Below are 27,832 nucleotides of genomic sequence, written 5' to 3'. Positions count from 1 at the left end.
CAAAATCCAGCGCTGTGAGGTTTGGACCAGTCACGTGATTGTAAAACGAGGTGTGCAGAAGAGGAGCTAAGTTACCGGGCCGATTGTTAATTACGTTTGTTTTTAAAAAATCACCGAATATATTTGACTTTTCCAGACTTCTTTACATTCATAAGAGCCATTTATAATACCCTATTAGGATACAAGAGCATTTGAAGGTCACCAGAGACGCCAGACTGCGAATAACGGGGTCAAGAAAGAATGACCTTGCTGATGTGGAAGAGGGTTGGGAAAAATCCGGATTTTACCGCCAGGGCCTACCAAGCGTGCCCCACAAGAAGTGTCTTAAGGGGTGAGAGGCGGGGCTTGACACCCGGAGGCCCAACCCAGGAGAAAGATGGAGGCCCAGGAGTGGAGGGGGAGGGGTGCGCGGAGGCAAGCAGTGCGGCTGCGCGTGAGGCGGCCGACGCGCCGCGCGCAGAGGGGGCGGGGTGAAAGGTCACCGCGCGGCGGCGGGTCTGGCTGGCGGCGGGCGGGAGGATAGTGCCCCGTGTGCACGTGTGGAGGAGCGGAGGTACCTGCGCGCCGGCGGGAGACGTCCCTGCCCGGTCCGTAGATTCAGGGCCGTGCTCGACTTTTGCGGCCTCCGTCACCCCCTCAACTTCTACCCTAGGCGAGGAGGCCGGCTTGGGTTGAGTGGCCCCAGCGGAGGGCGCGGAGAGCTCAGAGCGGCGGGGACGACGGCCTCTGCAGGCGGGGAAGATGAAAGGGTGAGGAAGGGCAGCCGGGCAGGGGCCAGCGGGCAAGGTAGAAGGGCCGGGCCCGTGTGAACGGAGTGCTGCGAAGGAAGGGAGAGACAGCGAAGCGGGGCGGAGGGAGAGTTCTGGGCTTCTCGGTTGAACTCCACTCCCGGAGGGGGCGGAGGCAAGGCGAGGCTGTTGGCGGGCTGAAAGGCCGACGGAGGAGAGAGGAAGGTAACCAGGACTGCGGCCCGGAGGACGAGTGTGGGCTGACTAGGGCAGCAGGGAAGAGTTATTGTGAGGCGCCTGGGGCCTCCTAGCCGGCAACGCACGGCTGGGCCACCTCCAGCCCACTATTTCAGGTGCAGTGGTCTGGTTATCCTGTTGTTCAAGTCCAGGCTGGACGCTGGAACTGCTGTGTTTGACATCTTTCGGCTTTATTCCCACTTGGGAGCCTTGCAGAACCTTCTGGAGGAAGAAGGAGTTGGAATAAAGAGCCTAGGGATGAGTATTAACAGCTAATGACTCAACTAGATTTGGGTTGGGTCAGAGCGAGTGGAGGAGGGGGAATGAGCTCGATTTGGGGTGCCAGCATGTTTAAGGAAGTATTTGCATCAGTAGATGGAGCTGTTGCTTTCAACAGTTTGAATTGCCCCTGACTTCAGTGAGGGGCTTCCTGATTACTATGTTTTTCTTCAGTCTGTTGGCAAAGTTAAGGTTCGATCTTTCAGCCACCGTCTTGAATAAAATGAGGAATTATTTTGGTTTACCTGTTTTTATTTGAATAAAATGTTTCCTTATCATTAAGTTAGATACTGCAACAATACTAGTTACACAGCACTATATAAAGCTTTGCTTTAAAAAGCCGTTTGGGAGTTTGCCTTTACAATCTTTTGAGAATAAAATGGAAGCTTGTAAACGTTAAAAGCTTTCTGAGATGCTCCAGGTGATTTTTTTTCTTTTAAATTGATTAAGGAGCGCAAGCGCAAGGACCTGAGTTCGATCCCCGGCACCAAAAAAAAAAAAAAAAAAAAAAAATTGATTAAGGAATTGTAACTATGCTGGAAGTTAGTGAAACTATTTAAACTATTCATCAGCTCTTTTGAGACTGAAATCACTTTTCAAAGTAATCTCTTGCTGCCTAAAATAAGGGCCTAAATAGTATTTCCATGTACCTGTATTTGAACGCACCTACAAGATTCTGAGAAAAGTTTTATTTGCTCTTAGGTCTATTGCATGTATTTTTTACTCTGATTTTGCATTAAGTACTGCATATTCATTGCAGTGTTGAACTGCATATCTTGGAAGTATTTGCTCCACTTAAATCTTGATTCAGGAAGTTTGACTATTTCATGTGTTATACAACATATTTAGAGAGTCTTGTTTTTCTGGTAGGCTGTATTCCTTGAGTATAGATGCTCTCTGACTTCATTTTTTTGTATTTTCAATGCCATGTACTTAATACATATTTATCACATTCTGTTAAAGTAATAAGGCTGAAGCGTTTCTCGTGTTGCAATTGCCATGGATTAAAGGGGGGGTCTTCCAAGAGATTATTCTGGATGTGTAGATCCAAAATTTAGCTCTGTCTCCATAGAGTGTAAGAATCTTTCTGATACCTAACTTGGCAACTGAGATGGGGCCGTTGATATTACTGAGTGTAAATTATTACACTGAGTGTAAATTAATACACTCATGAAACAATTGTCTTTTCATTTTTAGTGAATATTTAAGTGTAACGTGATGGATGCAGATACCTAGAAAAGACTAACGACTAATTTAGAGACTTTTTTTTTTTTTTTTTTGATGGTGGTGGTGGTGTTGGTGGTGGAGTTTGTGATGCTAACCCAGGGCCTCAGGCATGCTAGGGAAGCACTGTACCACTGAGCTACTAAATTTAGAGGAAACCTGAGTTTTGGAAATCTCGTGCCAGCAACTCTGCATGAAATGTTGCTTCCTTTAGGCTGAGGTTGCTTGTTTTTATGAACCAGGGACGTTATGGCTTGAATTTGTGAATGGTAAGCTGATTGTTTTTATCTTTTAGTCCTTTCTAGGGAAGAGGATATTCAAGCAAGATGTTTGCCATAGACAGCCATGACTGTGGTGGCAATGTAATTAGTCAATAGTATAATAGAAAGAAAAACTAACCTTTTTATCCTTCAATTTTAGAAAAGAAATGCAAATTATAATAAAAATGGCTTTAACATGAATACTTGTGACCAAAGTATAGGCAGAAAAGTAGGTAACAAAACTGTAAGTGTGTAACAGTGTAGTTTACTTAAAATATCTAAAGGAGCCATTTTGACCAAATGTTACTAGAAAATACAATTGAAATATAAGATCCTGCAGTCAGAAACAAAACTATTTTGAAGAATTCAGAATAGTACTTGCCTCTAGTAGCATTTGGACTAGGAAGGGGTACAGGAAAGTGCTGGAAATAGTCTGTGTCTTTATCTGTGTGATTGATTACATAGGATATATATGTACACACGCAATAATATATATGTAAAAAAATGAGTTATAAACAAGATTTGTGGTCTTTGCTGTATGTATCTTATATGTCAGTAAAACATTTTTAAGATTATATTACTGTTTTTGTCAACAAGGAAAAGTCAGGCTAAAATAGCACTTGACAATTTTTATAAACCTGCAATTCATACTCCTTGCTTTGTGAAACCAGTAGTTTATGTTTGTTGATTGAGATGCTGAATCTTAACAAATACTTTCTAAAGTCCCCTTTGCTATGTAGAGATCAGTTCATATAAAAAATAACTTACATATGCTACAGTTTTCTAAAAAATATCCATTTATTGCCCTACTACAAAAGAGAAATGGAAAAGTAAGTGATACAATCTTAGTATGCACCGGTCAGGTACAGCTATACTGCAAAACATAAGACAGTTGTTTGCATCTATCTGTAAAAAGAATCATTATTTAAGAACTCCTCTCAACAAATTAGGAATCTTTTTTTTTTTTTTTTCCCCCCTCCGGTACCGGGGATTGAACTCTGGTCCTTGCGCTTGTGAGGCGGGCGCTGGAACCACTGAGCTAAATCCCTGGCCCTAAAAAGAATCATTATATAATTTAGAAAGTACCTGTAACCTACACAGGTTTGGGTACTGGTGACCTGTGCTGTATTGCCGTTAGTGGTGTGATTTCTTTTCCTAAACTTGTGGGCAACTCTTAGAAAAGCTCTTAACAAAAGGTACTTAAGAATTTCTTTGTTGGAAAAGATTTTAAAGGTTATCGAGGGGGCTGAGTACTTGTCTGTTGCATCAAGATATATATTCCTTGATTATCATTTTTAACATCCTGATTATTGCTGAGTTTTAGTGCACATGTGATCTGTAGAATGGGTAAGTGGGATTACTGTTATAATTGGTTTACGTTATATGTTCCTGTTATTGAGCTTTGTGGCCCAATTAATTTTACCTTATAGGACATTAATTATCATCAATTAAAATTTCCCACTGTGTGTGGTGTCACAAACTTATCCCAGCACTCAGGAGGCTGAAGCAGGACAGGAGTTCGAGGCCAGCCTTAACTACATATATAGCAAGACCCTGCCTCAAAACAATTTATTTTTCTTCCTAAGCTCATAAAGTATTATTTTTCAAAGCCAGTGCTTTTGCCAGATCAAACTAATACCTGTATTAAATTTCACTTTGGTGTTTCGTCCTGTAAAAATATGAATTTTCTCTTTTAGATATTAACTCTAGCTTTCAACTTTGAGACTTCTGAAGAGATGTACTTACCCGATTATTCAAATGTTTTTCCTTCGTCTTTTTAAAGAAATATGGCCTACAATAACCGATAGAGCTGCAGTAGTAGCCAGTGGAACCATTCTTTCCGTCAAGAATATTAGCATTGTATGGATTATAGTTTAAAGGTACAAAATTACACAAAGGTGCTATCGTCCACCCTGCTTTCCTTTTTATTTTTTCTATCAACTAGTTAAATTAATTCAGTGCTTAACTTGCTCTCAAAACTTTAGTCCTGTCTAGTGCAGTAGTTATGATTGGGTATTGAGCAGTTGAAATATGCCTTTGTGGCTGAGTAACTGCTGAATATTTAAGTTTAATAAAAAGTTAATTTTACATTAAAAAAAATTTTTTTTTTTGCATCGGGGATCGAACTCGGGACCTTGCGCATACATTAAAATTTTAAAACTCAAGTTATTGGACAGTTTTTAAGAATGTTTGAGACAACTCGGAAATGTAGATCTACTGTAAGTTTTATGAAAGGAAAATACATAAAAATTTACATTGATAAAGCTGGAATTTTAAAACTTCGTATAAAAGGGGTTTAAAAATGGTTAGTCATTAGTGTGTTGTTTTGGAAACATGTTGAAATGATTTCTCCTGTTTACCTTTTAATGTGGAGCCTAGAAAACTTTAAATTATGTATCTACCTGAAATTATTACTGCTAAACTGCTTTTTTAAAAAAGTGGTATAAAAACAAGAATTCTTCCCTAGAATCTAGTTTAAATGGTAGATATTTTTGAATGTTTCAACTTATGGGCCAACAGTTAATTTATAACTGTTTATACCTCTGTGGCAAAGGACTCTGAGGCCACCATTCCAGTTTTTTGTGTTAATAAGATCTACATATATTTGGATCTCTGTGTAGCCCAGGCTGGCCTGGAACTCTGCGATCCGATCCTCCTGCCCTACCCTCACTTCTGGTGGGATTACAGGCACATGCTACCATCCCCGACTACCACTCCAGTGTTTGATTGAAGTGTTCTATTTCAATCGTCTTGTCTGCTGTAGATGGAGAATATAACTGGCAGTGTGTATATCCCTTCTTTGAGCTAGTGCAACCTGAGTTCTGCTGCTGTTCCTAAAGCTGTAAGAAACCCCAGAGTGTTTCAAGTCCTTAGGCTTCTCATCCCAGCCCCCTAAATGCTGTAGTGAGTGCTTGTTCTTAAAACTACAGGACATGAATCCTTATTTCTTCCAGTTAATTTTCTAGGTGTGAATTTTTTGGATCAAAAGATACTTTTTTGTAAACTCCAATGTTTGTTGACAAGTTGACTTCCAAAGGTAGCAATTTATACTGTCAGCAGTGTATGAGATACATTTTTTTTGTATAAGGGCAGATTTGAAAGAGGAGGGAAACTTGTAAAAATCGAAAGAAATTGAAGGAAGGCATTAGCAGCTGTCTAGCCAAGATTGGTATAAATTTTTGTCTGGAGTATGCTATATACATTGAATGTTTGTAAAATGAAAAAAATAAGTTTCTTTATGAGGTGGTTTGAGTACATATTTATGTGTAAGTTTAACTGTAGTATATTACTTTGCGGATTAGGTAATAAATGGCTTTTTAAAAATGGTTATTGAAGGTGGACATTTTCTATTTTTCAGTGGTCATTTGTATGTCTTTGTGACTTACATGTTCATATAATTTACCAGCTTTTTAACTGAGATATAGATTGCATGTATCTCAGATCACAAAATAATAAAAAGGTAATGTTCAGAGTGGTGCCAGTTTAAGATCCAGATCATTTGAAAGAAAATTTTAAAAGGATGTGGAATGAATGCACTTTCTAGTTTATATAATTGGGTTTTTTTTGGTACTGGGAATTGAACTCTGGTCCTTGCGCTTGCGCAGCAGGCCGCAAAACCACTGAGCTAAATCCCCAGCCCATAGTTTATATAATTTATTGTATAACTTAAAGGAAACTTACTGCAACACAAATAGCATTTAACTAAAAGCAACTAAGCTTTTGTTCAGTGTGCCACAAATAGTAGCTAGCAGTAAAGCCACTTTCTAAGTTTCTTGACCTCTGGGCCTTGGTTCCCTTCTCTTTAAAGGGAAGGGCTTGAACCTGACAGAATGGCCAAATATTCTAACTCACGAAAGTTCTAATCCATTGTGGTTGTCTAAATTATCAATGGCTTTGATAAATTCTCAGACTGAAAACAGAGGTACTTATATTGGTACCTACCATGACTACTGTGACATAGGTCAGGTGTTTGCTATTTTTGTTCTCCATCAGCACTTTATGAAACCAAGAAACAAAACTTTAAAGTCATATTTGAATTGTTTTCTTAAACGGATTAGTTTGTTCTTGTGCCTGCCTACTTTCTCATCCCTTCCTCTCAATATTTTTTTTTTTTGGTGTTTGTATGTGTGTGTGTGTGTCTTTTAACAGTTACCTAATAAACCTAATGGACCAAGAAGTAGTTCTTTTGAGACAGGATCTCACTGCATAGTTCAGGCTAGACTTGAACTCACTTTGTAGCGCAGGCTGGCCTCATAACTAACTGTGACTCTCCTGCCTCAGAGGTAGGTGTGTGTCACCATGCCCATCTGTATTCTTAATCTTCATAATATTGCTGTTAAGAATGGTATAATATTTATAATCTATTAGTGCAAAAGTAGATACAGAAGTAAGCTAAGAAGGAAAGCTAGGTAGGTGGGTTTTGAGTAGTTCTATATGGGCAAAAAGCAGTTGAAATGATGAAGGAAAACTAGATCAGGGATCACAAGTGGTGAAGGGAGGGGTGTGTGTGTCTGTGTTTATTTGAATTTCATTTTCTAGGTTATCTGCAGCTATTGAAAGATTTTAAGCAGAGAAGACATAAATTTGTCCTTTAGAAAGATTATTCTGATTGCATTGTGGTGCTGTTTTCTCTTTATAGTTCTAGACTTACTCTCTTTTATTAAGCTATTAGAATTTAGGCTAGATGGCTCAAATCATTGCTAAGAGAATGTGTATAAGAACTATTATGAAGCTATTAATGAAGTTATGTTACGAAGCTATTTGGGGAAGCAGAATTAACAGGAATTAGCATCTGAGAATACATCAAAACTAAATTTCTACATAGGATGATGGGGCTGTTCACAAAGATAGAGAATAGACGTTGGTGCTCTAATTTTTTATGGGAAAATGAAGTGGTCAGTTTTGAATAAGTTGAATTTGAGGTTCCTGCGTCTACCGCCAGAAATCAGTCAGAAGTACATGATTGGCTTGAGATTTGAAAATGAAAACATTAACATTTAGATGGTAGCAAAAGAAAAACCATGCCTGGAAAAGAGCTTTCCTAATTGTGGATGACAGTAGATAGTTTTTCACAGAATAATTTGGTTATGTCCTTGAATAATGTCCATGATTAGCATTAGTAACTATATAATTGCCGAGATTTTTATACAATTTGGAGAGCTGGTCCACCACACCCACATTTTTTTGATGCCTGCCAGACCACCAGAGCAATGACTGTCAACCATGGGCACCCCCACACACAAGCACAGACACCCTTCCCGGTTATTCTGTTGATAAATGTTTGGAGACGTTTTACATATTCTCATACTAAGGCGGGGAGAGTTTTGGTACCGAGTGGGTAGAAGCCAGAGATGCTGCTAAACATTCTGTGTTGCACAGGAAAGCCCACCCAAAAGAATTACCCAGCCCCAAATGTTAGTAATACTGAAATTGAGAAACTCTAAAATCTGGATGAGAGCCCATCAATTATATTAAAGGCTAGAGAGTCCTTGAATACTTGTTTTAAGTATTATATTTTAATACTTAAAGTTTAGTTGAACAGATGGTAGCCATGCAAGAAAGTTGTGTCTTGGAAGGGCAGAAACATATTTCACGTGAGATAGACATCTTGGGGCGAAGGGTAGGTTAAGATTTCACGAACTGTTAGTATAAATTCTGAACAGACTTATTTTTAAGTTGTTGAAGAACTTTGTTCTCTAGAGGAATCACTCTTTCATGTTATTTACTGAAGCCAAAAGTTTACAACAAGAGTATTGCTCACTAAGTAAAAGTTAATTATTTTCTAACCTTGAATTTTTTTTTTTTTTTTTTAAATCTGGTACCAGGGATCGAACTTGGGACCTTGTGCTTGTGGGGCAGGTGGCGGAATCACTGAGCTAAATCCCCGGCCTCTAACCTTGAGATTTTTAAATCAAAGAACTTGGAGCCATTCTTTTGAGTCAACAACTCTCTATAGCACATTTCTCTCTCAAGGCTTTGGTTTTATTGTCTGTAAAATTAAGGGAAAATAGATTCAGTGGTTTCTGAGGTCACTTCCAGATCAAACATTGCACAAAAAAATGACCAAATAGTTAAATTTTTGTGCCATTGTACACCATACTCAGTGAAAGTATTAACAGCTTTAAGCTTTCTTTGTATTTTTATTTTCACTTTTTGCTATATATCTTTTAAGGTCATACTTTTTACAGAGAGAGACCTGCAATTTGGAGTCATATCCCCATCTTGTGGCCTTTCAAAATATTGCTACTAAATTTGTTTGCGCAATCACGGACATGATTGGCATTGCCTTTTTTTTTTTTTGTCCCAGGGATTGAGGGGATTGAACTCGGGACCTTGTGCTTGGGAGGCAGGCAGCAGAACCATTAAGCTAAATCCCTGGCCTTGGCATTGCCTTTAATAGCTCAAAATAAATATGTGCTTTCTATGGTTTAACTGTCCCCTCCAAACCCATGTTGAAGTTTAATTGCCATTGTGACAGTTCTGAGAGATAAGACCTTTTAAGAGGTGATTAGGTTATGAGGGTTGAACCATCATAATTAAATACCTTTATCAGAGGAGTCACTTTCAAAAGAGGGGAGATTGGGTGGGCCACCTTTTCCCTTTCTCACCATCTGATACCTCTTACCCAGGGTATGACTTGAACCTTTGATTTTGGTTTCCATTGCCTCCAGTGGTGTGAGCCTAATAAACAAGTGTGGTTTATAATTTACGCAGTCTTTAGTATTATTGCAGCAACAGAAAATGGACTAAGACAGTGCTTATTATCTGAAGTTGCTGTACTGAACTTTGGCATGTATTATTTCTTTTATCACACAGCTTGTTTTGTAAACCAAGAGTAAAGGTTTCCTCCTTTCATATTCTAAACCCAAAGATTACAGTTATAAAATTTGACTGAAAGTGAGGCATAGTGATGCTCTCCTGCAATCCTAGCTTGGGAGGCTGAGGCAAAAGGATCACAAGTTCAAGGCAACCCTGGAAACTTAGCAAGGCTCTGACTCAAATTTTTAAAAAATGCAGTCAGTGGTAGAGTGCTACCTAGCTTGGGCAATGCTCTGGCTTTATTCCCTAGTGGTGCCAAAAATTTTTTTTTCCCCTTTTTACTAAACAGACTAGTCTGTGCTGACACTAATTAATAGTTAATGGGCTGTATGAAGAGGCAAGCAATTAGCTGCAACTTCCAGATCTAAGCACTTAGTACAAATGTTTGTAGATACTTTTGAAATTGCTGTTTGTTTCTGTCACAGATTGCCCCACTTTTGATCCTTAATCTAAAAGCTTATGACTTGGGGTTTGAGTGTTACAGATTTAAAAATCAAGAACAAAAGTCACATGAATTTATTTGCACTAAGAATAATTTGTTCCTTTAATAATTGCTGTCTTCAGTTTTCTGTTATTAGGATTATAAACTAGTCCCAACAGACTGAGCAGGTAAGATAAATGAGTAAATCAAGAGAAGCTGCAAATTTAGGCTTTATGTAAAAATCTTATTTAAGTATTAGCAGTCAACTTAATTTAAAAATCATAAGAAAAACTATGGTTCAAGTAGGTGTGACCACTTGGCAGATTTAATTTTTAAGCCAATAATTTGAGGATAGTCTACATTGTTAAATTACTGAATTCTTTTTTTTTTGGCGCCGGGGATCGAACTCCAATCCTTGCGCTTGCACAGCAGATGGCGAAACCACTGAGCTAAATCCCTAGCCAAATTACTGAATTCTTAATCAGAAGTAACCAAAAAATCAGTATACTAGTTAAAACTCCATGTATGGGGTAAAGCTGACTTGAATTTGAGTCACAGCTCTTCTAGCTTTGTCACACATAAATTAATACTCTAGGGTACCATACTGTGCTACTTGCATAAGAGAAATGCTCGGCATTTTTAACAATATATTTTGATCATATAGCCTGTTTTTCCACTGACCTATCCTGTTAGTATCCATTCTTAGACTATATTCCCCTCATAAGCTTCCTCAGATTTAGAAATTACATACAGTGGGAAGTTTAAGTAGTTCCCCTTTATCTGTGAGGGATGTATGTTCCAAGAACCCCGCTGGTGGGTTCCCTGAAACTACAGATAATGCTGAACGCTGTATATACATACTACATTTTTCCTAAAGTTTAATTTATGAATTAGGCACAGTAAGAGATTAACAACAATAAGTAATAGTAGAGTAGGAAACATTTAAAAATATACAGCATTCTAATAAATTTTCTGAATGCAGTCTCTCAAAATTTGTTACTTCTAATGGTGATGTAAGATGATTTTTATGTGGGGAGGTAAAGTGAGGCAAATGGCATTGATGTAGCATGGGGATTCTGAGTAAGGGTCCCTTGAAGGCAAGCACTGCAGTATTAGGCTCTGATACCCAAGATGGCTTCAAGTGACTAACAAATGGGTAGCGTATACATTGCAGGTACACTGGACAAAAAGATGATTCATGTCCCAGGTGAGACTGATTGGGAAGGCAGGAGATTTTATCATGCTGTTTGTAATGGTACACAACTTTAAACTTACTACTTCTGGAATTTTCCGTTTATTTTCATACTGCAAGTAACTGAAACTATAGAAAGCAAAACCTCAGATAAGGGAGGACTACTGTATTTAAGTGTAAAATTGGCTGGTTTACATAAAAAGCTGAAAAATAAAAGATTCCAAGGTGGAACTTTGTACCATGAATTTTGAACTGGCAAGGTGATTGTGGTGTATACACAAGTTTGGAATCCATTCTTAGATTCTGTGACACTGCAGGTTATTTTCCTCTACTCTTGAAAATTGTGTCCTGGTCATCCTTATGGATTTCTGTTCTTTTACTCCTAAATTAAGTGTTACTTAAAGTACAGTATTTCTATTTGGTGTTGGAGGAAGAAATTAAAAATAATATGTTATGAAAGTATTTTTTTCATGTAAAAAGTAACTGCATTCCCTCTGCTATCTATATCAGTTAATATTAGCATTGCTTCCAGTCATATTTGGTTAACACTTGAACTACATTATGTAAATAATTTTTTTAAATGGTTATTTCCTTAAAAGTATTTAGTGCTAGTCCAATGAAAAGTATGGACTCAATACTCTCAACACTCATGTCTTAGGCATGTAATAAATTTTTAATATCCTTTTTCCAGTTTAAAAAAAATATCTAGGGACTGACAGTGTAGCTCGGTGGAGACCCCGGATTCATTTCTAGCACCTGGTTAAAACACTATTTATATGCGTGTGTGTGTATACATGTGTACACATATATGTATGTGTATATATATAATTTTTTTAAAGCTAGAGGACTTAAAAGGGAGTTCTAGACATACTATCCTACTTACCTGTGTGTTTCAATATGAATCTTTACAGAAAAAAGACTTTAAAAAATTATAATAGCCCATTGGAACTAGGGTATTAATATTCCATCTGAATTTTTCATGTGTCTTATAAATGTCCTTTAAAATAGATTTGTTTGCACCAGATTTGGTTGGTTAATGCCTAATCATAATCTTTTTAAATACTTATGTTTTTAAAAATTACAGACATGATGCAGAAAATTTTCAGTTTATTATTGACATGTTAAACATTTTTATGGTACACTCATAAGAAAATGAAAACAGGCCACAATTGGGACAGAGTAGTTGCAAAGTTATGCCTGACAAAGAACTTGTATCTAGAATATATGAAGAACTTTTACAACAACTTCTTTCCTTATGAATCAAGTTAGTGTCAGAATCACAGGTTTATTCCCAGGCCTATACATCATGGGCAAAAGATTTAAATAGACATTTTATCAAAGAACATACAGTATTTCTGGTCATTGGAGAAATGTGTGTCCAGTGAGCTATCAGTCGTTCCACTAACTAAAATGGCTGTGAACACAAAGGTAATAAGTGCTGGCAAAGATGTAGAGAAATTTGGAATCCTCTGATAATTTACTGGCAGGAATATAAATGGGGCAGCCACCTGGGGGAAACAGTGTAGTGACTATTAGTTTTCTATTACCTTCTGTAACAGTTACTGCAAACTTTATGGCTCAATATAACACACTTGTGTTACATTTGCCTTATCGTTCTTGAGGTCAGATGTCTGAAATAGGTTTCACTGGGCTAAAATCAAGGTGCTGACGGGTACAAAATTTATCTCCCCCTGGAATTTTAGCATGTGACTTTATTTAGAAATAAGGTCTTGGTGGGCGTGGTGGCGCATTCCTGTAATCCCAACACTCAGGAGGCTGAGCCCAGCATTGCAGCATGTTCAAGGCCAGCCTCTTCCCCCAAAAAACAAAACGAAACATAATAAGGTGGCTACTTAAGCAAAAAGGAAATGAGATGCATGTCAGAAAGGGGGGTGGTGAGACTCAAATAATCAAGTGTAAAACTTCTAAGAGAAATGGAAATGAGATGGATTGGGGGGGGCACATAACTCATTGTAAACTTTAGATCCTGAAAAGCATAATCCCAAAGGACAATGATCAAAATGTAAAATTTTTTTCTGAAGTACATGAAAAGATGCTCAGCTTTGTTTTTTGTTTGTTTGTTTCTGTTTTGAGACAGGGTCTCAGTACAGTTCAGGCTGGCCTTGAACTCACAGTAGATAATCGTCTTGCTTCAGCCTCCCAAGTGCTGGGGTTACAGGCGTGCACCACCGCCCCAGCTCAGCTTGTTTTTTATTTAGGGACCTAAAAAATAAAACGACAATAAATGCCATTGCACACTTAATAGAATAACATACATTTTAAATGTTGACAGTGCCATTTGTTGGAGAGAGTGCAGAAAAACTAGAATTCTGGTACACTTACATTATAACCCAGCATTCCCACGCAGAGTGTTAAAGATCGCTCAAATAGTGTGCTCACCCCCCCCCCAAAAAAGGAGGCTTGGTAAAAAGTAAAAAAGATTTTATTCAAAGCTAGCTCCAAGGAGATGAAGGGGCCTCATATTGTCTCAAATCAACATCTCACTGTGTTCAGATGTGCAAGGGCCTTTATAGAGAGGGGAGAAGAAATACAGTGAGATTAATAGATGACTGGGCTTGTTTTAAAATCATCAACTCCTCTCTTTCTGGGCTCCTTTTCCATATGTAAACAAAATCAGACCCTGACCTTCTGGGGACAGACTCTGCATATTCTGTCCATTCAGCTGGGAAACAGTTTACACCCTTCACTAGAGGAATTTTGGAATAGCTTGTTTCCAAAAGAAAAAAAAATTTAACTTTTACAGATCCATTTTGCCCTCTCCGGCAACTAGGTATTTACTAAAAATAAAAACTTAGGTTCACACAAAAATCTGGATGCAAATGTTTATAGTAACTTCAGAATCTCTTTCAATAAGAGGATAGGGCTAGGAGTGTAGCTCTGTATGCATGAGGCCCTGGGTTCAGCCACCAGCACAAAAATATTTTTAAAAACCCATGATACATCTATATTAATAAATACTGCTCAGATGAACAAGAAATGAACTATGTATTGATACAACGGCATGGTGAATCTCAAAGGCATGCTGAATGAAAAGCTAATTACTATGTATTTTGTAATACTATTTATGTGACATTCTTGAAATGGCAAAACTAGGGAACAGAAAAGAGATTAGTGGTTGCCTAGGAGTGGTAGAATTGAACTACAAAAGTTTATGGAAAAGTTTCTTGGGGTCATAGAACTGTTATATGTTTGATAACATGATTACATAATTATACATATTTGTGTAATGATGATTGTGTGATAATATAGCATTTGATAAAACTCATAGAACTGCACACCCAAAAAATGAATTTAAGGTTAAAGTCCTGTAGAAAATGGCCCCTCAAAAAAACTGGAAAGTAAAGAACAACTAAGTTTATACAAACTGAAAATTGCAAACTTGTAGACTTGATTTGACCAAGTTGATCATGCTAAGTCTGACTAGACTAGATACTCCGATTGTCATGTTAAATGGAGAGTATGTAGCCAAGGGTGAAGAAGCCATCAACAGAAAGCTGCACAAGAAATAGACTGTGCAGAGGGGTTGATGGGAAATTTGAGTTTTTACTTTGAGTTGTCTATTAGATGCTTTGGATACAAGAGTTTGGAGTTCTGGAGTGAATTTAAGGTTAGAGACAGAAATTTGGAAGTGGCAACATTAAAGTCAAGATTGTGAGATGTCATACAGTCACTAAGAATAAGTAATGATAATAACCACATCTTGCTTTGCAGGGCCCTCTTAGAATTAGTTCTCAGACTCTAGCTTCCTATGTACACACACAAGTGCATTTTATATTTCAGCCTTATCAACTCATTATAGCTTTGGAAACTCATCACTATTTTGTTCATGCTTTCCTTCTCAGAGATGGTGTCTCTTGCTTTCACACAGAACAAACTCCTAGTCATCCTTAAAAATCTTTCCCAGGGTCATCTCTATTCTAGTACTATTTTAGTACTTGGTGTACATATGCTGTTACTAGCACGTTAATGTAGTATATATCTGTCTTTGCATTTCATATTAGGTATTGAAATATTTTTATTGAAAGAGAAATGATGTGTGCTTTGAGTAGGTAACTCCAGAAAAATTTAGAGGTATGGAATTCTTTTTGTTTTTTGAGACAGGGACTCATATTTCAGTCTGCCCGAGAACTTGGAATCCTCCTGCCTCAGCATATCAGGTGCTGGGATTAGAGATATGCATCACCAGACCCAGCTAGATTCACAGAATTCATAAAAGATATTCTTAGATTAATTTTCTTTTCTGGTGTTTTTCTTGATTTTTCTTTTTTGAGACAGGGTCTCTCTGCATATTTCAGGATGGTCTCAAACTCGGCATCCATCTTTCTGCCTCAGCCTCTCAAGTTCTGGGATTGCAAGTGTGAGATACCATCCCTGATCTTAGACTAATTTTCTAATAGCAATGCTGGGGTTTTTTTACTACATTTGATCTTAGCCAAAAGGCTGAGAAGTGATGTGTACTCGGCTTTTTTAAAATTTGATTTGCAATTTTTTAACTCCTTGTTGGTTTATAGTCATGTGATGTTCTCATTTTCTTGACTTCTACATATTCTTTATGCTTATTCCCTTCTTGCATGTTCTTTGTGAAATTATATTTACAAGCTGATGATATTACTCTGATATATTTAGAATATCCACATCTTTAAATAATTTGGAGCTACATGATCAGGATTACAGAAGTATTCCATTTCATTGAGACATGTTTATGAAAGTTAAACTATATTTGAAGCTTGATTTGCTGACACTGTTATATTTAATGGCTACTTTGAATTGCTTCTAGTATGTCCTAACCATCTAACAAGAATTAAACTTGTTTAAATTATCAAAGAGCTACCAAACAATATTTATCATATCCCAATTCTGTTTAAGGCACAACTGTATATAGAAAAATATTAGAAGACCATATTAAACTTATTTTTGGTCAGTTCTTACAGAATTTTTCACTTTCTAAGTCATTTCTATAATTTTTTTTTTTAAATCAAGACATTAAAATTGGGCAGAGAAACATTACTCTGCCTGTTCTCTAATTATTCACTGTTGTTTCCTCTATTTAGGCTTGATGGGCCCAAATAGTTTTAAGTAGTTTACTTATATTAGACTCAGTCTAGCACATTGCACTAACCACCTTTCTCTTCTGTCTGAAGCCAAGAAATTCCTGGTTATTATCCTTTTGAAAATTGTAAATACACTTGAAGCCTGGTAATTACCATGAAATCCTTCTTAAAATTTTAAAAACTTCAACCATTTCTCTCTACATGTAGAAAGTTAGCTTCCTAGGTTCTTAAGGTACTCTTTATTATTGTTTTTAATTAAACTTCATAATGTAATTGTAAAATCATTTTTAAAATACAAGAGGTTATGCCTTTTTAAAAATACAGTACAGGGGCCGGGGATTTAGCTCAGTGGTTTCGCTGCCTGCTGCTCAAGCACAAGGACTCGAGTTCGATCCCCGGTACCAAAAAAAATACAGTACAGTGTAGCCAGGCATGGTAGTATATGCCTGTAATCCCAGCACTCAGAGGGAGGGCTAAGGCAGGAGGTTCACCATAAATTCAAGGCCAGCCTGGAATACATACATAGCAAGACCCTGTCTCAAGAAAGCAAAATTTAAATTAAATTAAAATGCTGTGTAGAATTTTTAAGTGATATACTCTGAATATAATCAGTATAAGCTGTATTATATATAAAATTAGTGCACCTAACTTGTGGCACTATAGTAAATTAAAGAACAGAATATGAGTGAAAGATGATCTCCATATTTTTTTTCCATTAAGTGTATTGATACATTTTAGATATGAAATAGTTACATTCATCATTGGGATCTTGTACCTTTACATGATGTATCTTGGTTCTTATTTTTTTCCGCCTTCCCCTGCCTGCCACCCGCTCCACCCTTCTCTGTTTGCAAAGACTGTTTCCATTTTTTTTCTTTTCTCATACTTTTTCTTTTCCCTTCTTTCCTTTCCCCAACCCCTCCCACTTCCCCTACTTCTTTAGACCTTTTCTTCCTATTACACAATATCAATTATACATTTTTAAAATTAAAGTACCAAAATTTAGAGGACATTACCACAGATTTTACGGAATTTAAAATGATATAGAAAGCATATTATAAAAATCCTTTTTGAAATAAATTTGACAACTTCTAAGAAGTACCTTGGAAGACAAATTAATGAAACTGACTTCGGAGGAAATATAAAATTTGAATAGCACCTATTAAAGTATATTCCTAGCTTGAAAACCTACCTGTATGACAACAACAGGCTCATATACATTTTAACTGATGAATTATATCAAACATTTAAAGGAGAAAAAAAAGGAACACTTCTCCGCTCATTTTAGGAAATCAGCATTGTGCTAATACTAAAACTGGATAAGGATAATGGAAGAAAAAAGTATGAACATAGATAAAAATTTGTTTAACAAAACAATTAGAAGTCACATCTGGCAGTATGTAGAAAGTGGTTTTATTATAGGGGTGGCAGTGTTGGTTCAGCATTGGAAGATCCACCCCCATAAGTCATTTTAACAGAGGAAAGGGAAAAGCCATATGATCCTGTCAGTAGTTGCAGAAAGCATATTGGGCTAAATTCTACAGCTATTCATGGTAAAAGCTATCAGGAGACTAGAAGTAGAACAGAACTTTCTCAACGGATAAGCCGTATAGTCCATACTTCACCAAAAATGCCTTGACCCATTCTGCCAGTCTATTTCTTTTGAATGGTGAATTGAGACCATTAACATTGATGGTTATAACTGATACGCTACTCATTGACTTATCCCTGTCATGACTTTTTCTTTTTGTTGGATTCTCCCCCTTTGCATTTAATTTCTTGTCATGCCTAACAGATTCATTCTGTTGGCCTTCCTGGGGTTGTGATCCTTGTTGTCTTTTCCTAGGATATTGTCTAAAATTTTTTGGAGTGGTGGTTTGGTATTCATGAAGTTCCTAAGGTGCTCTTTGTCATGAAAGTATTTTCTCTGTCAATTTTTTTTTGTTTGTTTTTGGTACCGGTGATCGAACTCGGGTCCTTGTGCTTGCGCAGCAGGTGGCAAAACCACTGAGCTAAATCCTTGGCCCTCTCTGTCAATTTTGAAAGATAGTTTTGCAGGATACATCAATCTGGGTTGAAGGCTATTTTCCTTTAAGGCTTGGAATACCTCACTCCAAGCTCTTCTTTCCTTGAGGGTTTGCATTGAGAAGTCTGGTGTGATTCTGATGCGCTTTCCTTTGTATGTGATTTGTTTTTTTTTCTCTAACTGCTTGAGAATTTTGTTCCTCTGTTGGGTTTCTGGAATCTTAACTATTATATGCCTATGTGTAGAATTTTTTTGATCAAGGGTAGTTGAAGTCCTATATGCCTCACTTATCTGTATGTCAAATTCTTTTCCCCTGCTTGGGAAGTTTTCTGCCATCAGTTCTGTGAACAGTTTTTTTATGTCATCTGCACTCTCTCCTGTTTCTTCATTGACTCCAGTGAGTCTTATGTTGTTCTTCTTTGTATCGTCTAGCAGCTGCTGGATTGATTTCTCGTGGTCCCTTACAATTTTAAAGCAATTTTTCTTTTCCTGGTCACTAATTGCAGTCGTATCTTCTATATCTGAAATTCTGTCCTCACATTGGCTCATTCTGCCATGTAAGTTTTCGATGGAGATTTTACTCTCCTGGAAATTTGTATCTGTTTTATGGATTCCATTTGTTTCCTGTGTTGGGATTCCATCATGCTCCTTGGCTCCTCTATTTTTTTAATGTGTCCTCTCTAGAGTATTAATCATGTCTTGCACTATGCACACACTCTCTGCTGTTATGTGAGAAAGTATTTCTGATTTCATTTTTTCCAGATCCTCTCTTGTTGCCAGGTCAGGGAGTCCAGGTGGTTGAGTATCAGATTGTTCCATCTTGTTTCCCACTGGGGTTGCTTTAGGTGATCTGCAAGTCTGGTTTTGAGGCTTGTTTACCTGTCTTCTCATTTTGACTGGGGTGGGTGGGGTGGTTGGTGCTGCTTGCACTTGCATGGCTCTGCTCCTCTGTGCTGGGAGCAGTGCTGTGGTGGCCGGGGAGCCTCCTTCTGGCTGCTTGATTGGCTCCTGATTTCCACATTTAAAAGGATCTCAAGTTTTACAGGATAACATCTGCATTATTTTTCAAAATGTGAGTGGTAGACCATGGGGCAGTAAGCCTATTAAGAGTTTAGATAGAAAAAAAAAGTTTTAGGTAAAATGTCATTTACTTCAAGATTAAGAAAAAAAACAAGATATGCTTTAATAAAGAGGGAGTTCTGTGAATGAGGTATAACCTACAAGAAGACATGAGTCTTACACAGGGAATTCATTGTAATTGCCAATGCTTGGGAGAAGACTACCTTCTTCACTAGTGGCTAGAAACTGGAAAGGAAAATAAAAATCTGTGGGCTGGGGATTTAGCTCAGTGACACCCACACCTGCCTTGCAGGTGCAAGGTCATGAGTTCGATTCCCCAGTATTGAAAATAAAAATCTGTAACTGCAGAGAAAATGTGTGTGCTCAGGTTTTAGGAAAATACATAAAGATATACAAGGGTGATTGAGATGTAGTAAATGCTGAAAAACATTGGCATAAAAATTATTGAAGTTTTCTTATTTTTTGTTTCTAATTCCTTAGGAAGCAGAATGTTATACAGACTAGGTTTTCCTGTATCTAAATTTGGGGTGGTGGTGAGATAGGGTCTCCCTTTGTAGTTCAGACTGTTTTCGAACTCGAGGTGATCCTCCTGCCTCAGCCTCTCAAGTGCTGGGGATTATAGGCATGCGTCACCACACCGAGCTCTCCTGTATCTAAATTTTAACATTTCAGAGAATACTGTTTGTTTAATTGCCTATAATTTGTGATTTTTTTTTTTTTTTGGCCCCGTAAGACAGTTCTCAGTAAATTGCCCAGGGTAGCCCAGAGTTTACACTGCTCCTGCCTTAGCCTCTAAAGTAAACAGGATAATAGGCTGAGTATCCTTTCAAATATTTTTCTGTATATATTAACAAAAGTTGGATTTTTATGTATGTCATTGGAATGTGCTTTTTTTACAAAATATATTACAACATATTTATGGTAATGTATGAGCATGAATATAGCATGTTTTATTTAACCAGTCTATATACATGAACACTTACACTTTCATCCTTTTTCTTTTTTACTATTATTAAAGTACAGTAATTAAGATTCTTGTTTAGTTATTTCTCCAACAAAGAATTTTCATACTACAAATAGAATACAAATGATTAATTAACAAACATTGTCTGGATGTCACTGCTGTTGACCACGGTGACTAGCACCAAATGAATTAATTAGTGGCCATGATTTTCTGGCCACTTGATGGGCATCACATCATTTTAATTTTTTTTACTTTATTTTTATTTAGTGTTCTCTTTTGTTGTTGTTTTTATCACCCACTGTTATGTTTTGGAAGTCAAATAGGGCTGGCAGTGTAGCTCAGTGATAGATACTATAAGCATGGGGCCCTGGGTTCAGTCCCTACCACTGCAAAAAAAAAAAAGGCAGCAAGTAGTAATAAGCAATTCTATTATTCATAGTGCTGGCTATGATAGGAATAAAAATTGTGTAGATTTTGGTTTAGGTTTGCCTTATCACATTTGATGAGCCTTTATCTTGTAGTAAAGTTGACGAGCTATTAAAAATTTAATTTGACAGCTTTGGAGGCAAAATAGCTTGGTTACTGTAAGTCAAATTTTGGGGCTTTAGTCCCTTTTTCAGTGGAACTAATTATTTCGATTGCATGATGGTTTCTTAGTAATAATACTGTTGCATTTTTGATAGGTAATTTCAAATGTGTTTTTCAAAATGTGGATTCTATTCCATTCAAAATGTTTTATTTCCAGAGATTCTGGTTCTGAAATAGGAGGTGTCTAGGAATGTGAATTTTAAATATCACATCTGTGAATCTGATATTAAGTAGTTCCTGGACAACTTTTTGGATTTTCTGTTTGTTTTGTTTTTTGAGACAAAGACTTTATCTAGTTCAGGCTGGTTTTGAAGGCACTATGTAGCACATGCTGGCCTCGAACTCATAGTGATCCTCCTGTCTCAGCCTCCTGAGTGCTGAGATTACAGGTGTGTACCACCACACTGGGCTGGCCCACTGTTTGTTTTTTATTTATTTATTTATTTTTTTGGTATGGGGGATCAAACTCGGGTCCTTGCGCTTGCAAGGCAAGTGCCAGAACCACTGAGCTAAATCCTCAGTCCCCACTGTTCTTAATGAATAGAACGCACATACTGCATATTTGAATTATTTTCTTAAAATAAATTTAGACGTAGGATTACTTAGATAAAGAAGATGTACTATTTAAGCTTCTCAATACATAGTGCTAGATTTTCCTCAAGAGATAGATGATATTTACATCCTCATGCACAAGGTTTAAGAATATCATTTGCTATCACCTTGCCAGTATTAAATATTAATTATTTTGATCAATGATGGTTGCATCTTAACTGTAGGATATTCTGGCTTTTTGGGGGGTTTTTTGGTACTGAGGATCAAACTCAGGACCTTGCACTTGTGAGGCAGGTACGGTGCCACTGGGCTAAATCCCTGGCCCGTTGGCCTGCTTAGTAGTTGCTGTGTGCTGTCTTTGTCACTAAATGTGTACAAAAGCTCTGAGTAGAGTTTGAATTCAATGTCTGATGAAGTTTACTTAGACCTAAATGGTAATCTTAGAGGAATATAAAGTCACTGTGAAAGGGTTGGATTTGTCAATCATAAAAAAAGGTTTTGTGCCTCTTTTTAATGTTCATCATAACAAATGAACCTGATTATATTTTATTGAGTACCTTTTGATTTGTTCCAGTAGCCGGATCGAGCTCGGAGATGTAACACCACACAATATCAAACAGTTGAAGAGGTTAAACCAGGTCATCTTTCCAGTCAGCTATAATGACAAGTTCTACAAGGATGTGCTGGAGGTTGGCGAGCTAGCAAAACTTGGTATACTGTTTTCTTTTAATCCTTTTTAAAAATGTGTATTTTTGAACTGTACCTGTTAATAATAGAGCAAGACATTAACTAATTTAGTCTTTATATTATACAAGTGGAGAAATTGGAGTGATCCAAGTTCTGAGAAACAATTTAGAGAGAATAATTGAATTTTAAAAAGAAATACAAAATATTTACTATTTAGCATGTACCTGTGTGTTATCACGGATTTGGCTTTTCTTCAAAGGAGGCTTAACCTTCCTAAGATAATGTAAGAGGTTTTTGAGGCCACTGACAGTCATCAGGTAGTTGATTAAAATTTAACAGTAATAGAAACAATTTAGTCTTTTAGAAGAGATTAAATGAAATGTGTTATCTTGTTCATTGAACATTTTATCTTTATATTTTCCATGGCAGCCTATTTCAATGATATTGCTGTAGGCGCAGTATGCTGCAGGGTGGATCATTCACAGAATCAGAAGAGACTTTACATCATGACACTAGGATGTCTTGCACCTTACCGAAGGCTAGGAATAGGTAAAATTATTTGTGTTTTTTTTTTTCTTCAAACAAGTATAAATACATTGTTTATCTGTATGACCTAATAAGTCTACTTATTAACATAATTCAATTGAAAACCCTGTAAGTTTATATCCTTTAGATCAAGTTTGGTTTTTTTTGGTTTTTTAACAAGTATAGTTTATTTCTTTTTGGTTTTGTTTTTTTTTTTTTTGTTACCAGGGATTGAACTCGGAACCTTGAGCTTGCAAGGCAGGCAGCAGAACCACTGAGCTAAATCCCTGGCGAGTTTGGTTTTTTTTTAATCTGTCTGGAAAAGTTTGTAATAAAAGATTGTTCTCCTACTAATAGTTTTAAACATATGTAGTTATAGAGAGAACAGAATTTGGGAAAATAAGGATATCTTGTAAATTCTATTAGGACATAAAAAGATGTAGAATTTAAAGGTTGATTCCTAAAGTTACTTATTGTTGTTTATCTCATTAATAGGAACTAAAATGCTAAATCATGTCTTAAACATCTGTGAAAAAGATGGCACTTTTGACAACATCTATCTGTAAGTAAAATAATATTTAATGTTCTATGAATTTAATAAATTGTCAGTAGAAATCTTTACTAGAAACTTTAAAATCAGGCCACTTTGTATCCTTGAAAATATCATGGAAGTATAGTTGTCCCTTGGAATCCGTAGGGTGTTGGTTCCAGAACTCCCTAGAGATATAAAAATCTGACAAGCTCAAGTCTCTATATAAAATCGTATAGTATTTACATGGGACCTACAGATATCCTCCCATATATTTTAAACCGACTTAGATTACTTACTATATTTAATACAATTAAGTGCTATGTAAAAATACTGAATTATTTAGGGAATGTCAAAAATGTGTATATGTTCAGTACAGATGCAGCTTTTTGTTTTTTCAGAATATTTTTCAGTCTGGTGTTGGTTGAATCCACAGGTGCAAATTCCATGGATATGGAACACCAACTATAATTTTTAGTAAAGTTTTGTTTTGTTTTAATAATAGAAAGGAACCTAAGGTACAACACATAGCTTAATTATATTGGGAGGAGAGCTCAAGTTATGATAAAGCCAGGATTAAAACACAACCGTTCAGAATTCAAGACCATTAATATCATTAATAGCATTTTTCTTGTGCCATGTAGTTAGCACTCTGTGTGTTTTGTTCAAGATGATCAGTCCTGTGTGTTTTTGTAGTAGAGTTTAGTAATCAAAATCAAAAATGACCTAGCTTAGATTATATTTGGATCTCAAGAGTTTACAGATTAAGAGCCAATACTAAAATCATAGCCATGGATTGTTTGTAATTCAGTTTAGGTGATGGGAGAGATTAAATTATGCAATGTTATTTTGAGGAGTAATAGAGAAAGCTTAGATTTCTTCATTTAAAATACAACATTTCTTTCATGTATATATGATAGGATATATTCAGGCATTTGAGACCCTAGTTTCTTGTTTTGTTTTTTTAATCATTTTTATTTTGGCTCATTTAATGTGACTTTTGATTCATCCATATGGTTATTTAACCCATTTTAAATTACAGAAATCTTCCCTTATAGTCAAAAATATGACAGACATAGTACTTTACTCTTTGTTAACTATGAGGGCATCCTAATCTCAGCCATCTGTCTTGCAAATGAAAGAATTAAAAAGTTAAAATTTTCAAATTGTCATCAAAAGGTTCTGTGATAAGCATGAAGTAATCTTGGTTGGTTACTAGCAATTGTGAAGAGAATGTAACGTTCCAGAACCAATTTGAACCTGTCTGTGGAGAAGACATAGAGTTGATAAATTTTAATTTATTATTTTATCTTTATACCTTGTTACATCTTAGGCACGTCCAGATCAGCAATGAGTCAGCAATTGACTTCTACAGGAAGTTTGGTTTTGAGATTATTGAGACAAAGAAGAACTACTATAAGAGGATAGAGCCTGCTGATGCTCATGTGCTTCAGAAAAACCTCAAAGTCCCTTCTGGTCAGAATGCAGATGCGCAAAAGACAGACAACTGAACAAATTACAAATGAACTTTCTTGCACTTGCTTGTCGCCAAATAAAAAGAGAGGCCCATTAATTCCCCAGCCCCCTTTGTTAAGCTTTCCCTCCTTGTTCTCTTGTTCTTGGTCCCGTCCCCCCCGCCCTTTGATCCTTTAAAAGTTTTATTTCGAGGACTTCTAAAAATAATCATGTTTGGATTGTTTTAGTTCTCTCAGTTTTGTGAGGTGGTTGGATTGAAGGAAGAAGATCTGTTCAGTTTCATAGTTAAGATGTATAACCCAAAAATTTTGGGTATCAAATTATTTCAAATTTTTTAGCTTTTTTTTTTTAATGTCCTGCTTTCACATTGAAGGGCAGAGCCTACAAATATTGTTTATTCCAAAAGACTAAAAGAAGCAGCAGCAATATCTTTTTCTCTGATTTCATAGACAAGTTTAGTGTGTTTGTGGTACTTTGGGTTTTTAAAAACTATTTCTGGGATGCTTATCCCTGGACATTGCCTTCACTCCACCTTTAGTCCTTCTGAGCACTCTCTCAGGAGTTGGACCATTGTTATCCTTATAAGAAATATTAAGCTTATTTAGATTTTTAAAGCAATTGATTTTTCTCTTCTTGCTGATGGGTGGGACAGTTTGGGTAGGTAGTGTTATACTTTGGCCTAAGTATTTGAGTTAAACTTTTTTTGTTAACAAGTGGACTGGTAGTCAGCAGGTCTTTTTTTCCTGCTATTGTTACTAGAGGTATTAACATTTAGAGTGTGAGCTGGTGAGATTAAATTTTTTTAATATCCCAGCTAGAGATAATGGCCTTTAACTGACCTAAAGAAGTTTATTGTGATTTAGTTTTTTTTCCTGTCCTTTTTCTTCAGTAAGCCCAACAATACTATATTGAGTTTAACTTTTAAAATGAAGTTGATGTACTTACAGGTTAACACACCTAAATAAACCTGAAGCAGATGATTTTCTCTTAGACATATTTAAAATACCTAAAGGAAAGCTTAGATGGACTTGTGGCACAATAAATGCATTTAATGTCAACTAATACAGGCTGTTAAAAATGTGGCCAGTGTTTGCTTATATAGGAAAGAATATCTAGACAGTATTTTTTGAGAATAACATAGTTATGATACTCCTTATCTGTTGGAGAATATCCCAGATTTGCTTATAACTCTGTGCCTACAATATTGAGTTTAAGGATTTGGGATAAGAGGAATTGTTAAACAAATTGCTTCTATTCTTGGAAAAGTAGAAGCGTAAAGTGTTAATAGTACAAATATCACTGTGACCTCCTTCCTCTAGTGACAGGACTGGTTTTATGCTAGATCATTATTTGGCAAGTAGGGAGTGGCTCTGACAGGTTGATAACTTTTTATAAGATGAGACACTTGAAATACTTACATTTTCCTCCAGTTGTCCAATCTCTAATATTTGCAGTTTGTTTAGATTGTCGGTGGTGGCTCAAGAAATGTTCTTGGTAGAATTAAGAAACGCACAAAACTTGAGTTCTCTGTTACTTGACTTTAAAAGGAAATTTGACTTGTAATAATTATAATTATCCTTATATGTAAAAGTCTCATCTCCAAATAAGTTACATGGCAAAATTACTTTACAAAATGTTTGTACACACTTTATAAACTTAAGTTTTCATTTGAAAATGTGAAAGTACAAAGTAAAATAGACTTCAGTCTTGAGTGCCAAGAAAAATTTTTAAGAAAGATGGTTAATGAATGAGTCTGTAGGGTCCTAATCTTAGTGAAAATGTAGAAAGACCGTGCTGTGATTTCTTTGGTATCTGTTTATTAATCCAAATCCAAGCTTAGAAGAAACGTTTAACATTGAGCACCTTTACCTTCATGGATGTTTCAGCTTGCTCTTGCCAAGAAAAGAGTGCTTGAGTTACAGAAAGCATAATTAGCATGAAGAATTCAGCCTTTTTGTAAACTTCCGGATATCAAAATAGATTTTGATATATATGAATTTTCTGAGACAACACTGCCTCTATTTCTATAACTATTTCACTTGGACTATCTAAGCGGTCCTATGAATGTATCCCTAAATGTGGTTATTGAAAGCCAAATAGCTGCCTCACAATTAAGTACATGTTATTTAAAGACAGAAGAAAAATATTCAAGTTTGAATTGAGTGTGTAGGCTTCCCATTATAGTTTCTTTTTCTACACTAGTCAATGACTTAATCTAAATTCTTAGTGTTTGTAAAGGGTTAATTGTCCTCCATCAAACTGGTATTAAATAATTCCACATATAGGAAGGACAATGTGGAAGAGATAGAAACTGGGCACTAGTTCATATATCTTTGAGTCAATAAAGACTAATATCCAGCGTTGAGTTGATTATTTTGACAAATGGTAAAAATAATCTTGGAGATAAATCAGTAATTCTGTTTACTAGAAGATCACAGGATATATCCATCATACTTTTCAGGATAGATGGTTTGTTTTGAGTTTTTTGGGGGGGTTTTTTTTTGGTACCAGGGATTGAACTAGGGTCCTTGCGCTTGCGCAGCAGGCAGTGAAACCACTGAGCTAAATCCCCAGACATAGGATAGATGGTTTTTACTGTGGGGCAAATAGGTTAAAATTATACCACATGATAAGTTGCATTTAGGTCTAAAAAAGAATCTGTAGAGAAATCTATGCAATATATAATTTGTCCAAATTAGTTTTCATTTGAGGAAAAGAGTTCTAAAATATCTCCAAAGCAGTTTTTTCATCGGTTGAAAAATCCTTCAGAAAGAACTACTGGGAAACCGTGGTTTGTGGTGGTGGAAAAGAAAAGCTCCCTCAGTTTTTGGAGGGAATAACGTTAAAAATACTTAAGTGGTTAAGTTTACTTGGTGCAGTTAAAAATTTAACTTTTCAATTTTAACATTGCTGTTACATCTGAAATAAACTTACGTGATGTTCTGGTAGTGATCTGTGATGTCTAAATGAAATGTCAAAGGAACACCCACATTGTGCTGAATTCTGCAGTTAGCAACTATAGGTAGTCATTGTATGCTGTTGCCCATACTGTTTTGTTCACCTTCCCCCAATACTAGGGCTGGGGATCAAACCTAGACCTTTTGTGATGAGCTCCATGCCTTTCCCTTTTTATTTTTTTAGGATCTCACTAAGTTGTGTAGAGGCATCTTGAA

At 36.4% G+C, this 27,832-nt stretch overlaps 1 protein-coding gene across 2 annotated transcripts; it reads left to right on the top strand.

Annotated features, from left to right (window-relative positions):
• The first annotated feature begins 452 nt into the window (after positions 1–452).
• Naa50 (N-alpha-acetyltransferase 50, NatE catalytic subunit) lies at positions 453–27,607 on the top strand. Of its 2 annotated transcripts, none has more exons than XM_004835702.4 (5): positions 453–749; positions 22,017–22,153; positions 22,559–22,678; positions 23,150–23,216; positions 24,517–27,607. In XM_004835702.4, exons 1-5 carry the CDS (start codon positions 742–744, stop codon positions 24,692–24,694), a joined length of 510 nt encoding a protein of 169 aa, XP_004835759.1. In that variant the 5' UTR covers positions 453–741; the 3' UTR covers positions 24,695–27,607. The 2 variants fall into 2 exon arrangements, with proteins under 2 accessions (XP_004835759.1, XP_021119240.1); XM_021263581.2 differs by having other exon boundaries at positions 464–749; positions 22,020–22,153.
• The last annotated feature ends 225 nt before the right edge of the window (positions 27,608–27,832 follow it).

Source organism: Heterocephalus glaber, unplaced genomic scaffold (genome assembly GCF_053883595.1).
Source record: "Heterocephalus glaber isolate CG9 unplaced genomic scaffold, H.glaber_assembly_v1.0 deba00000122, whole genome shotgun sequence".
NCBI lineage: Eukaryota > Metazoa > Chordata > Mammalia > Rodentia > Bathyergidae > Heterocephalus > Heterocephalus glaber.
Note: the sequence above shows the minus strand (reverse complement) of the source record. Positions and strands in the feature narration are given on the sequence as shown.